This window comes from Lolium rigidum, chromosome 3 (assembly GCF_022539505.1).
Source record: "Lolium rigidum isolate FL_2022 chromosome 3, APGP_CSIRO_Lrig_0.1, whole genome shotgun sequence".
Lineage (NCBI taxonomy): Eukaryota > Viridiplantae > Streptophyta > Magnoliopsida > Poales > Poaceae > Lolium > Lolium rigidum.
The window spans coordinates 146,003,161-146,017,473 of NC_061510.1; the positions used below are offsets into that span (position 1 = coordinate 146,003,161).

Here is a 14,313-nt window from a genome sequence, read left to right on the forward strand (position 1 = left end):
CTTCATAAGTAGGGACAGCTTTTGCAAGGGGTATATATCTTTAAGATCTTCATGCATACTAACATGGGTGAAAAATTCTTCTATATTATCTCTTCCAATTATAGACCCTTGTCCCACAGGTATATATTTTACAGTAAAATTAAAAAGAAACATGTTGAAATAAGTAAAACAAATGCAGGTAACTAATTTTTTGTGTTTTTGATATAGTGTGCAAAACAGTAAATAAAGTAAAGCTAGCAACTAATTTTTTTGTGTTTTGATATAATGCAGCAAACAAGAAAGTAAATAAAATAAAGCAAGACAAAAACAAAGTAAAGAGATTGGATTGTGGAGACTCCCTTGCGGCGTGTCTTGATCTCCCCGGCAACGGCGCCAGAAATTTAGCTTGATGACGCGTAAAGCACACGCCCGTTGGGAACCCCAAGTGGAAGGTGTGATGCGTACAACAGCAAGTTTCCCTCAGTAAGAAACAAAGGTTTATCGAACCAGTAGGAGTCAACAAGCACGTTGAAGGTTGATAGCGGCGGGATGTAGTGCGGCGCAACACCAGGGATTCCGGCGCCAACGTGGAACCTGCACAACACAACCAAAGTACTTTGCCCCAACGAAACGAGTGAGGTTGTCAATCTCACCGGCTTGTTGTAACAAAGGATTAGATGTATAGTATGGATGATGATTGTTTGCGAGAAAATAGTAGAACAAGTATTGCGGTAGATTGTATTCGATGTAAAAGAATGGACCGGGGTCCACGGTTCACTAGAGGTGTCTCTCCCATAAGATAAATAGCATGTTGGGTGAACAAATTACAGTTGGGCAATTGACAAATAGAGAGGGCATGACCATGCACATACATGATATGATGAGTATAGTGAGATTTAATTGGGAATTACGACAAAGTACATAGACCGCTATCCAGCATGCATCTATGCCTAAAAAGTCCACCTTCAGGTTATCATCCGAACCCCTTCCAGTATTAAGTTGCAAACAACAGACAATTGCATTAAGTATGGTACGTAATGTAATCAATAACTACATCCTCGGACATAGCATCAATGTTTTATCCCTAGTGGCAACGACACATCCACAACCTTAGAACTTTCCGTCATCTGTCCCAGTTTAATGGAGGCATGAACCCACTATCGAGCATAAATACTCCCTCTTGGAGTTAAGAGTAAAAACTTGGCCGAGCCTCTACTAATAACGAAGAGCATGCAAGATCATAAACAACACATAGGTAATAGATTGATAATCAACATAACATAATATTCTCTATCCATCGGATCCCAACAAACACAACATATAGCATTACAGATAGATGATCTTGATCATGTTAGGCAGCTCACAAGATCCGACAATGAAGCACATAAGGAGAAGACGACCATCTAGCTACTGCTATGGACCCATAGTCCAGGGGTGAACTACTCACTCATCACTCCGGAGGCGACCATGGCGGTGAAGAGTCCTCCGGGAGATGATTCTCCTCTCCGGCAGGGTGCCGGAGGCGATCTCCTGAATCCCCCGAGATGGGATTGGCGGCGGCGGCGTCTCTAGAAGGTTTTCCGTATCGTGGCTCTCGGTACTGGGGGTTTCGCAACGAAGACTATATGTAGGCGGAAGGGCAGGTCAGGGGGCCACACGAGGGCCCCACACAACAGGCCGGCACGGCCAAGGCCCAGGCCGCGCCGCCCTGTTGTGGCGGCGCCTCGTGGCCCCACTTCGTAAGTCCTCCGGTCTTCTGGAAGCTTCGTGTAAAAATAGGCCCCTGGGCGTTGATTTCGTCCAATTCCGAGAATATTTCCTTACTAGGATTTCTGAAACCAAAAACAGCGAGAAAACAACGAATCGGCTCTTCGGCATCTCGTTAATAGGTTAGTGCCGGAAAATGCATAAATATGACATAAAGTATGCATAAAACATGTAGATATCATCAATAATGTGGCATGGAACATAAGAATTATCGATACGTCGGAGACGTATCATTGTGCCAAGTAAGGTCTTTGATAGTAAAGCCAATACTAGATTTGGATTACTGCGCAGGAACAGATTTCTTGCTGTCACGAATTTGAGCAGTAGTCTCTGTAGAAAAATCTAAAAAATCTGCCAATTTACGTGCGTGATCCTCAGATATGTACGCAACTTTCATTCAATTTGTGCAATTTCATCTGAGCAAGTCTGGTGCCACTTTAAAATTCGTCTTTACGGACTGTTCTGTTTTGACAGATTCTGCCTTTTATTTCGCATTGCTTGTTTTGCTATGTTAGATGGATTTCTTTGTTGCATTAACTTTCAGTAGCTTTGTGCAATGTCCAGAAGTGCTAAGAATGATTATTTCACCTCTGAATATATGAATTATGCACTGACCCTCTAATGAGTTTGTTTCGAGTTTGGTGTGGAGGAAGTTTTCAAGGGTCAAGAGAGAAGGATGATACAATATGATCAAGAAGAGTGAAAAGTCAAAGCTTGGGGATGCCCCCGTGGTTCATCCCTGCATATTTTAAGAAGACTCAAGCGTCTAAGCTTGGGGATGCCCAAGGCATCCCTTCTTCATCGACAACTTATCAGGTTCCTCTAGTGAAACTATATTTTTATTCCGTCACATCTTATGTGCTTTACTTGGAGCGTCTGTTTGTTTTTATTTTTTCTTTTGTTTGAATAAATCGGATCCTAGCATTCTTTGTTTGGGAGAGATACACGCTCCGCTGTTTCGTATGAACATATATGTTCTTAGCTTTATCTTTAATGTTCATTGCGAAAGTTGAACTATTTCATTCATTGTTATATGGTTGGAAACGGAAAATGCCGCATGTGGTCAATGGTAAAATGTCTTGAATAATGTGATACTTGGCAATTGTTGTGCTCATATAGATCTTGTTTAAGCTCTTGCATCATGTACCTTGTACTCATTAATGAATAACTACATAGAGCTTGTTAAAATTTGGTTTGCATGATTGATCTCTAGAGTCTTGATATTTTCTGGTTGAGGTGTTTGAACAACAAGGAGACAATGTAAAGTCTTATAATAGTTACAATATGTTCATATGTGAGCTTTGCTGCACCTTTTATACTTGAGTTTGCTTCAAACAACCTTGCTAGCCTAGCCTTGTATTGAGAGGAATTCTTCTCGTGCATCCAAATCCTTGAGCCAATAAACATGCCATTTGTGTCCATCATACCTACCTACTACATGGTATTTCTCCGCCATTCCATAGTACATTACTTGAGTGCTACCTTTAAAATTTCTATTCTTTGCCTTTACAATATATAGCTCATGGGACAAATAGCCTTAAAAACTATCGTGGTGAAGAATATGTACTTATGTGTCTTATTTCTTAGTAAGTTGCTTGTTGAGCGGTAACCATGTTTCTGGGGACGCCATCAACTCTTTTACCTTTGTTGAATATCATGTGAGTTGCTATGCATGTTCGTCTTGTCTGAAGTAAGGGCGGTTTTCACAATCAAATGGTTTGAGTATGCATACTGTTAGAGAAGAACATTGGGCCGCTAACTAAAGCCATGATTCATGGTGGAAGTTTCAGTTTGGACATTTAATCCTCAAATCTCTTATGAGAATAGTAACTGTTGTTGAATGCTTATGCATTAAAGAGGAGTCCATTATCTGTTGTCTATGTTATCCCGGTATGGATGTCTAAGTTGAGAATAATCAAAAGCGAGAAATCCAATGCGAGCTTTCTCCTTAGACCTTTGTACAGGCGGCATAGAGGTACCTCTTTGTGACACTTGGTTGAAACATATGCTATGCAATGATAATCAGTGTTAACCCAAGCTAATTAGGACAAGGTGCGAGCACTATTAGTATACTATCCATGAGGCTTGCAACTTATAAGATGTCTTATACATAACTCATATGCTTTATTACTACCGTTGACAAAATTGTTTCTTGTTTTCAAAATGAAAAGCTCTAGCACAAATATAGTAATCCATGCTTCCCTCTGCGAAGGGCCTATCTTCTACTTTATTGTTGAGTCAGTTTGCCTATTCTTTCTATCTTAGAAGCAAACACTTGTGTCAACTGTGTGCATTGATTCTTACATGTTTACCTATTGCACTTGTTATATTGCTTTGTGTTGACATTTATCCATGAGATATACATGTTGAAGTTAAAAGCAACCGCTGAAACTTTATCTTCCTTTGTGTTGCTTCAATGCCTTTACTTTGAATCTATTGCTTTATGAGTAACTCTTATGCAAGTCTTATTGATGCTTGTCTTGAAAGTATTATTCATGAAAAGTCTTTGCTATATGATTCATTTGTTTACTCATTATCTTCATCATTGCTTCGAATCGCTGCATTCATCTCATATGCTTTACAATAGTATGATCAAGATTATGATAGCATGTCACTTCGAAATTATCTTTGTTATCGTTTACCTACTCGAGGGCGAGTAGGAACTAAGCTTGGGGATGCTTGATACGTCCCAAACGTATCTATAATTTCTTATGTTCCATGCTACTTTTATGATGATACTCACATGTTTTATACACATTATATGTCATTATTATGCATTTTCCGGCACTAACCTATTGACGAGATGCCGAAGAGCCGATTCGTTGTTTTACTGCTGTTTTTGGTTTCGAAATCCTAGTAAGGAAATATTCTCGGAATTGGACGAAATCAACGCCCAGGGGCCTATTTTTCCACGAAGCTTCCAGAAGACCGGAGGACTTACGAAGTGGGGCCACGAGGTGGCGCCACACTAGGGTGGTGCGGCCCAAGCCTTGGCCGCGCCGGCCTATTGTGTGGGGTCCTCGTGTGGCCCCCTGACCTGCCCTTCCGCCTACATATAGTCTTCGTCGCGAAACCCCCAGTACCGAGAGCCACGATACGGAAAACCTTCCAGAGACGCCGCCGCCAATCCCATCTCGGGGGATTCAGGAGATCGCCTCCGGCACCCTGCCGGAGAGGGGAATCATCTCCCGGAGGTCTCTTTATCGCCATGATCGCCTCCGGATCGATGTGTGAGTAGTTCACCCCTGGACTATGGGTCCATAGCAGTAGCTAGATGGTTGTCTTCTCCTCATTGTGCTATCATGTTAGATCTTGTGAGCTGCCTATCATGATCAAGATCATCTATTTGTAATCCTACATGTTGTGTTTGTTGGGATCCGATGAATATTGAATACTATGTCAAGTTGATTATCAATCTATCATATATGTTATTTATGTTCTTGCATGCTCTCCGTTGCTAGTAGAGGCTCGGCCAAGTTGATACTTGTGACTCCAAGAGGGAGTATTTATGCTCGATAGTGGGTTCATGCCTCCATTAAATCTGGGACAGTGATAGAAAGTTCTAAGGTTGTGGATGTGCTGTTGCCACTAGGGATAAAACATCGATGCTTTGTCCAAGAATATTTGTGTTGATTACATTACGCACCATACTTAATGCAATTGTTTGTTGTTTACAACTTAATACTGGAAGGGGTTCGGATGATAACCTGAAGGTGGACTTTTTAGGCATAGATGCATCTCTGGATAGCGGTCTATGTACTTTGTCGTAATGCCACGATTAAATCTCATAGTACTCATCATGATATATGTATGTGCATTGTTATGCCTTCTTTATTTGTCAATTGCCCAAGCTGTAATTTGTTCACCCAACATCTGCTATCTTATGGGAGAGACACCACTAGTGATCTGTGGACCCCGGTCCTATTCTTTACATCCGAAATACAATCTGCTGCAATTGGTCTTTACTTGTTCTTCGCAAACAAACATCATCATCCACACTATACATCTAATCCTTTGTTTACGGCAAGCCGGTGAGATTGACAACCTCGTCGTTACGTTGGGGCAAAGTTCTATGATTGTGTTGTGCAGGTTCCACGTTGGCGCCGGAATCCCTGGTGTTGCGCCGCACTACACTCCTCCGCCATCAACCTTCAATGTGCTTCTTGGCTCCTCCTGGTTCGATAAACCTTGGTTTCTTTCTGAGGGAAAACTTGCTGCTGTACGCATCACACCTTTCTCTTGGGGTTCCCAACGGACGTGTCGACTGCACGCATCAACATGCTTCCCCACGTGCTCGCGATGATCCACTTGAGTACCATAGTGCCGATGTGTATGCCACTTCAATGAGCCAAGTTCCAATGAGCCCAGTTCCCAATGACCAATATGAAGAGGAGGAAAGAGAGGGTGTTGAATATTTTAAATCTTACTTGGATTTGAAAGATAATTCATCAAAATTGAATTAGCTAGGACTATTTTTCAGTGGTTAACTATGATAAACCAAAGTTAATTCGCTAATTTGGTTTTACCCTCGATTGACCAAAATATCGGACTAACCAAGATCACGATTAAAAGCACTAGACCCCCATGCCTAGATTCTCAACCCAAAAGACCGCCAACCAACTCTAACCGCACATCCATCTTCCACCAGATAGAGTCTTGTAGCCACAAGTGCAAACCTAGCCACCATGCATGTTTTGTCTCGACGTCCTGATGTTCGTGATTTCCTCTAGGGACGTTGGCCGCTCTCACTTCAACAGGTGGCTGCCGCGAGCGAGTTCTTAGCATAAAACTATCAATTTTGTGTTTAAATTTTGGAAAACTACCTTTTCAAAAATTTCGCAAAAATCTGCATCTTTACAACAATTTTTTGCAATTTTCACTAATACTCGAATTAATCCCAGGGAGAGTTTTGTTGAGGTGGACTAGGTCCCACTTGTCAGCCCAATTAAAAATGTCAAGATATTCTTAATAAATAAATAAATAAATATAATTAGGAGAGTCATCTCCTCCCACAAATCCGGCAAGGGCTGACCAGGAGGACCTACATCAGAGGCCGGGGCGTGCGAGGGGCGACGAGGACGCCCTCCAGTAGGGGCCGGCGTGGGCGACTTCGCCGCAGGCTAGCACCGGGGCGGTGCTAGCGACCACCTTGGAACAAGCCGTTTGGGGTGTGTGTGTGGGGGGGGGGGGGGGTGGGGGGGTGGGGTGGTCTATTGACTATTGAAGCACATCCCATACTTTAAAAGATACTTTGAGTCAAACAGGGCTTTAAGCATTAAGTTGTCGTGATTTTATGTGTCCTTCGAGATCTTTTGCGAGGGGCGGCTCTCATTTTCTCCCAACACCACTCTCGCGAAAGAAGCTTTAAGAGTCACCTCTCGGTCTCCGGCTCCCCTCTCCCCCTCCTCCGGTGGCCTCGCCAGCCGGAGTGACTGGGAGAGGTGAGGCCGGGCCTTCATTGTACATTGTGCTATGATAGAGCTATGTTGTTTTCCCCAACTGGAGTATGGGAGTAGGTCACTAGAGCTTGGCGGCTGGCTTTGGTGCGGCCTGGGTTTCCTCCTCACGGCATGGCTGTCGCAAGAGTTGTCACTGGCGGGAGAGGGGCTCCTAGGGATCTCTGTCAATAAAACTGTCCTCTCTGGAGCTGTTCCCCTCTGGTGGACTCACGCATCACCAATAGGTCGTCCAAGTTCATCTCCATCGAACCTCCATGGTGGAGGAGGAAGGAGGAGCTCGCCTGGACGAGCTCCCTCAATAAACACGTGTCTTTGATTTGTGGTGGTGCTGCTGAAACCTTCCTCTTGGCCGCCAGTGGAGGCAAGGGAGAGGAGGCTTCCAGCGCACCGTATGCTCGATCTGGTTGGCGCTTTTCTGAAGCTGCAAAGGTAATATCTACATTGGTTCTTTGCTGGCAATTGATTTATGTCGTTGGTGACCGGCATCGCTTCACGCCATCGAAGTGGTGTCTTCCTCGAAGATTTCTCCAGCAAGGGACTCATGCCGACAACGTCCGCCTCGCCCGTGCTACTTCTGGTCGAATGTCGACCATCTTCGGTTTCGGAGCGTCATGGAGGCGTTTGTTCAACCTCCGGTTTTGGAGGCCCTTCTCCAACTCCTCGGCGACACCTTACATCATCCACACCCCAAGTGGAAAGTTCCCCGGTGGTGTAGACGATGGTCGTCAGCGGAGTCTACACTTCGGCGGTGCCTAGGACTTGATTGGGTTCCTCATTTTCTTTTTAGGGTCCTTTGTGCTTATGTATAAGACTGCTCTATAATTTTCTTATCTCCAAAGGTCCTATTTGTAATATGGTATGTGTAACCACCTAGATTTAATGCAGCTTCTTGGCCCTTCGCGCCCTTATCTGTTAAAAAAAGGATTTTTTGCCATACAAAATAGAGGCACAATGACTTTGTAACTCGTCGGAACATAACGGTCAACAACAAAGCTCGATTTTTTGAAGAGCCAATTCATTCAGGACCGGAATTTCGCGGCTCTCTGCAATCTTGCCTTATCCTCCTCCTCGCCGCAAGACCAGTCACGCCTACGTGCGAAATCCGCCGCCGGCGCGTCTCGAAATGCCCGCGCCTCCCCTGTTCGCGCGCCCCTCCTCCGCGCCTACCTCGCCGCAGCCTGCTCCTCATCCCCTTCTCCGTCCATCTGCCTCGAAGCGTACGAAACCCAATCGCCCCTTGCTCTCGCCTGTAAAGAGAAGGCCGGCGCTTCTCGCCGTCGTCCGGTCCAAGGGCAAGGACGACGCCAGCTTCACCGACCGCATCCTTGACTACATCGAGGGTAAAATTTAGATCTCTCTCGTTCATGGCTTCCAGCCGATCCTTGCATCTCCAGATTGTAGTCAGCTTTAGAGCCAATGCTCACTATTCTGCAGTGGCGGTGCTAGGACCTAAAGAGCTATCTCAATGAATCTTAATATCTAAAACATCTAGAGATTGTTCTTAGACACATATACTTTTTTCCATGTAGCACCACCACTGGCGTTCTGAATAAAAGTTGTAATCGACAACAATCAATTTTTTTGTGGATGTGTAATCACCGGTTGCATTTTATTTCATTTCTCGCGAAAACGCAAAAAACATTGTTTCGATGGATTGGTAAAAAGAGAGGTTAATGTATAAGTCCCAGACCGGACTAATACTGCACCATACAACTCAACCCAAATAGGCGATGTAGGGGAGCACCCGAGCAACTGGTGTCGTCCTATAGCCCCTGCAATTGCCCACAAATGTGCCTCGGGTCTAATCATGTCAAATGTGGTAGCTATGAAATGCCGAGAGTAGTTGAAGACGGATGTGTTGCGGTGTTTCCAGATCGACCAGGCCGTGAGCATGATAATCGACCAACTGCCCTTGTGTACGGTGGATCGTACTGCCATTAACCACCATTCCGCAAAGTTGTCCTTGGCAACAGGTGGTCTAGCTCTGATTGGATCCAAGATAGCACCTCGTACCAGATAGTCTTGCACAAAGTTCAGAAAATGATTCTCAGAAAAAAGTTTAGAAAGTGAACCTCATGTTGCTGAATTGAGTCTATTCGCTCAAGTATTCTTGAAATATGTTTGTACAGGGGGTCCAAAGTTGAGGAAGTGGTACGGAGCACCCGATTTGCTTCCCAAGGATGGGGGGACCGAGGGTGAGGAGGATGAGCCTTCAGGTGCATAGACAAAAACATTACTTAAATGCAAACTGTCTTGTATTCACTATTCTTATTTGTTGGCACATTTTGGATGAAAGTAGATATCGAGGACCCTCGAGATGCCGTGCTAGTTACCAATGGCGACAGCGAGATAGGACAGGTTTGTTTTGTCCTTCAAGTTCATGTTTTTTACTGCAGAAAATGCTATTGCATCCAATGCTCAGTATATCACTAGTCACTATACCGCAGTTTTATTCTGTATTCATGTTCCCTGAGTTGAACCATATATCTATTCTCATTGACATAGTCACGTGAGTGTTCAAAGCCACATTTTCAGGTTCGTAACTTCACAAAATTTTCTCTACGTTATAAAATTTATTTCTACCAACACAATTGTTGGTCCTACAAATCGTTACTGGAAAACAACTTTAGGATTCAAATCACTTCAGCAAGATGAACTGGTGTTAGCATATATCTCTATAAGCCGCCTTCTTGTTTATCTCATTACTATTAAACTGTAGATTTTCTTTCTTGCCATTTCTCCGCAGAGAATATTGCATCGTTTGTCACTCTGTCTAAATTGTATGTGTTCAGCTTGAGTTATGCATGTCTTTAAATTTTCTCAGTTGCTCAACTTTGATTTTCTTTTTTGTATCTTCAGATGGTGATATTGTCACTGATTCTGAAAAGGGCTAGAATAAAAGCATTAGTGAAGGATAAACGATCCACCGAAGAAGCTTTTGGAACTTATGTAGAGGTTTGTAATTCTCACTTTGAAAACTGTGGTTATTCACTGTGTAGTTAGAACTTAAAATACATATGTGCTACCTTTTATGAGAGGTGATATACCAAAAAATACAAAAAATGTATGTATTGGAAAAGGCAATAAACGTATTTGACCTCATCTCATGTCGAAATTTCTCTTATAATTATAGTGACTTTTCATAACATTCCCTCTTCTGGTTTCCTTGTAGTGCATGGTTGGCAACATTGAAGATAAGTCCTTCACAAAGAAAGCGTTAAGGGGTGTTCGTTCTGTAATTTGCCCAACCGATGTATGTTTTAAACTTAATGTTGTTTGTTTATTCATGTGTGAAACTACTCCAAAGCATAAAGTCTACAATACCATTCTTTGCTCGGCTAATGATTGTTTGGACTTGATGTTAGTCCATTACTTGATTGCCTTGAACTGTGTAATTTACTTTAGAACTGCTTCAGGACTTCCATTTCCTTATGGCCAAAAGACTTTCCCTTCTGCGTACAAGCTTTGATTGCCTTAAACTTATTTTTAAAATTTTCAACAGGATGGCTTCTTCTCTGACCTGATTGACCTCAAGGGTGTCCAACACATTGTTCTGCTATCCCAGGTTTGATCTGCTCGTGTAACCTTGAATTAGCCTGTTCAGCCTAGTTTTAGTCATTACCCATACGAGATCTTGATAAAAATGCAGCTATCTGTCTACAGAAATAGCGGTGGGCTCCAAGCTATTATGAACAGCAAGCTGAGGAAGCTAGCAGAACGAGACGAAGAGGTGGTTCTTGCATCTGGCATCCCATCGACGATAATAAGGAGTGCTTCTCTGCAGACCACTCCTGGTGGTGAGAGGGGATTCAGTTTTACAGAGGTACCGGCACAAAAAGCCTCTCCAATAATGTTGTGTACTTATGCAGCTTTGTTAGCTGGCCGTAAGACTGTAACCAAAAAAGCAGGTACAGTGAGCCACAGAGCCAGACAAGACACTCTGACATCATGTTGTTTGTCATGTGTGATTAATCCACTAGGTTCCTTCTGTTAGAGATGCATATACTTTCCATATAGTAGCTGTAATATCTCCATTGTGTAAGCGATTTCCTGCATATACATATACCGGCCTCATGGAAATACAAGTTAGATATTTCCTCACACCTTCCTCAGTCGTATCATATAATTTGTACACACTGATTATAGGCAATTATTTCTTTTATTAGCAAAGTGGTAAGACTGTCTTTTCATATGGTCCATGAAACATGCAGGGTGTAGCAGCCAAGGGAAGAATAAGCAAAGAGGATGCTGCTACAATTTGTGTGGAGGCCCTGGATGCCATTCCCCAGACAACACTCATATTCGAGGTAATTATCTCAAATAAGCTTCATGGTCCTAGCTTGATGATCATCATTAATTTCTATTACGCTGTTATATAAGATGACAATAGAATGCTATGAACCAAGTGGCCGATCTAGGATTCTACCACCATGGTTGCCACACGCATAATTCAGTCGTCATGGACGAATGCCACAAATCCAGCTGATAATTTCATTATTTCCCCAATAATGGAACACTAGATGGTATCATAGCGTAATAATTTTAACTAATATGTTCGAAATAGGCTCTATGCAGTCCGACAACTTAGTTGAGGTACAAACAATACATGTATTAATCTTGTACTCTCTTCTGCGGGGCACGGGGAAAGAGTTTAGGCCCAGCTTCTTATCTTCCGTGTTACTTCAGGTGGCAAATGGGGACGAAAAGGTTGCAGACTGGAAAGCATGGTTTGCTGAGCAGATGGCAAAGGGCTAAAGCAAACACACATGATTGGAACACACGTTTATCTCCTCGTCGAAGTATAGTATATGTGAATATAGGACAAGCAACGAAAAGTAAAGAGATTCAGCGTTTTTGCATTGGAATCACTACCCCTCATGACAATCTAATCATAGATCTGAGCGATGCTTGGATTTCCATCTGCTATTCTCCCAGGACGGTTTGCATCAGTGCTGAGGCTGAAGGGCTGTGATCCAATCAGTTACAGGTTGATGGACCCAAGCAACAGCAATGTTTCGTACTTTCTTTTGTACATTGTATTTGCATTTGCAATATACAAGGAGATGCAGTTCTTGAAGATATTATTTGCTAATTATGCCTCACCATTAATTGTGAATATTATCTGTGCCGCTGAAAGCTACAGTTCTGGACATTCGTGCTATATTTCTACTGAATTTGCTTGGTTTTCGTCTAACAAACTGTGCAACTCTTTCTCTAGCTACAGAGTATAATTTTTCAGCAAAGCTCTTGTTTGCTTTGACCCTTTTTTGTGTCAAGCAAATACCTTTCATCTGAGGATCTACAATACGAACTGCTTTTTAAAAAAATCTAACGATTGCCCCTTAGGAAAAGTATTCCACATTTGACATCCTGCCTACAAAAAGAAATGTTCTTTCGTTGACTTTGAGTTGTACGGCATGTTTCTCAACTTGAAGCTTGGCAACTTCTGAAGTAAGAGAATCAATATTAAAGGAGCCACATGTGCACCTGCTATTAATCTTTCCCAGCAAACTTTGCCGAATCACAACTTAATTATTTCGGGCACATGAATCAGATTGCGGAGCAACCTCTCGTGGAGTCATGCGTGGGCAGGCACTTCCTCTAATTACTCGCGCTAAGCCAAACCATATCACAAAGCTAATCAAATCATGCACCTGTCATGTTCAGCTGAACAGCAACACACCAAATCAAACACTACTTAAGTCGGTGTTGGTGTTTCTTGTACCCAAAGCATTTCTGCTCCTTGATTCCGTTGAGACCTAGGAAAAGAGAGACAGCCAAGGCTTACCTACTACCGGACATTTCCACTTATCCCCGAAGAGGTTCTAGCAAACAAAGAGTATTATCAGTTTATCACAAACATTTCTGCTCCCTTATTGGAAGCTTCCCAAGCCCGAAAGGCCGAAAGAACATTGACAGGTCCAACTAAACTAAGGGTTTGTTAATCACGACGTTACTGTGTATCGGTGCCATTAGCTTACATTATCTTGGTGCCATTGGGCGGTGGGTACTAGATATTCTCATCTATCCAACCACCAGAGATGCATACTCCGACTATTATACAGTTACTTTTCTCATTGTTCCATTGTATGGACTTGGCCAAAGGTTTACTTGTTTAATTTTGGTTCAGTATATGAATCTTGCGATGCGACATCTTTTTTATGTTGGAAAAAAAGAGACAAATAAGGCTACAACATTAACTTCTCGACAACATATGTCATATTCGTAGGGGTGTAAGCGGATAGAATAATTTCCGCATCGAAATCGGCACCGAATCCGCTTTAAGGTATTCATATCTGATTTTAAAGTATCGGTGGATAAAGATATCCGATTCCGAGGTGGTGCTCCGAATACGGTATAGGATATTGTATAGCAAATAGCATGCGAAAATTGATTCTTCAATATTTAATTAGGATAATCAAAAAAATGTAAACCGGATAACCCGATTTTTGAGTCAAAAGCCAAGGCTAACCTTGCAAGGTTAGTAGTTATTGAGTTAACAACATTTGGCGAGCATGCTTAATTCTAAATTTCTACCAATGCTTGAGTTTTAGCTCATTATGTTCTTTTTTCTTAACTACACAATACTGAAACTTTAAATCTCTCTTAAAATTTGCAAGAACTATAACTATCTACTGATGAGATCATATATCTGACTATTTTTGTTTCCAGTCTGAGTCTGCCAATTCCGATTCGAATCCGCAGTCCGGTATCCGCATTCGAATCCGAAACCGATCAATATCCGCACCGATTTGAATCTGAAAAAAATATAATAAATGATATGATATGCGCAAAATCCGATCCGAACCGATTACACCCCTATATGTTAGCCATAACTGGATGTTGTGATGGACCTATTTCTGTTATCTTCTATGGTAGCGGAACCCGAGCCAAAGGTTGTATGGGAAAAAGAAAATATTTTGTTAGCAGAAACCACCGAGATTTAAAAAAGTCAAGCCTAGTGGCATTTTATTAAGAATAATCACGAAACATTACCGAAATCTCAAGCAAGAGGACTCGAACTCGGGTGGGTGAAAATGCATCTATGCCTTAGTTCATCAACAGGAATCAAGGTTAGGATTAATTTTAACTGGCTTCAAGAGTGTAG

At 42.5% G+C, this 14,313-nt stretch overlaps 1 protein-coding gene across 2 annotated transcripts; it reads left to right on the plus strand.

The window, feature by feature from the left end:
* Positions 1–8,253: 8,253 nt before the first annotated feature.
* Positions 8,254–12,297, plus strand: LOC124702458. 2 transcript variants are annotated; one of them, XM_047234602.1, is made up of 9 exons: positions 8,254–8,545; positions 9,335–9,421; positions 9,502–9,563; positions 10,065–10,160; positions 10,378–10,458; positions 10,708–10,770; positions 10,855–11,028; positions 11,417–11,512; positions 11,892–12,297. In XM_047234602.1, the coding sequence occupies exons 1-9, from the start codon at positions 8,329–8,331 to the stop codon at positions 11,958–11,960; spliced, it is 945 nt and encodes a 314-aa protein (XP_047090558.1). In that variant the 5' UTR covers positions 8,254–8,328; the 3' UTR covers positions 11,961–12,297. The 2 variants fall into 2 exon arrangements, with proteins under 2 accessions (XP_047090558.1, XP_047090559.1); XM_047234603.1 differs by having other exon boundaries at positions 8,259–8,545; positions 9,505–9,563.
* Positions 12,298–14,313: the final 2,016 nt, after the last annotated feature.

Excerpts from the sequence above, each read along its gene's own strand:
- LOC124702458 (XM_047234602.1), top strand. The coding sequence starts at position 8,329 with ATGCCCGCGCCTCCCCTGTTCGCGCGCCCCTCCTCCGCGCCTACCTCG. Across the intron at positions 8,546-9,334 it reads CATCCTTGACTACATCGAGG|GGGGTCCAAAGTTGAGGAAG; the intron begins GTAAAATTTAGA and ends ATGTTTGTACAG. Across the intron at positions 11,513-11,891 it reads AGACAACACTCATATTCGAG|GTGGCAAATGGGGACGAAAA; the intron begins GTAATTATCTCA and ends GTGTTACTTCAG.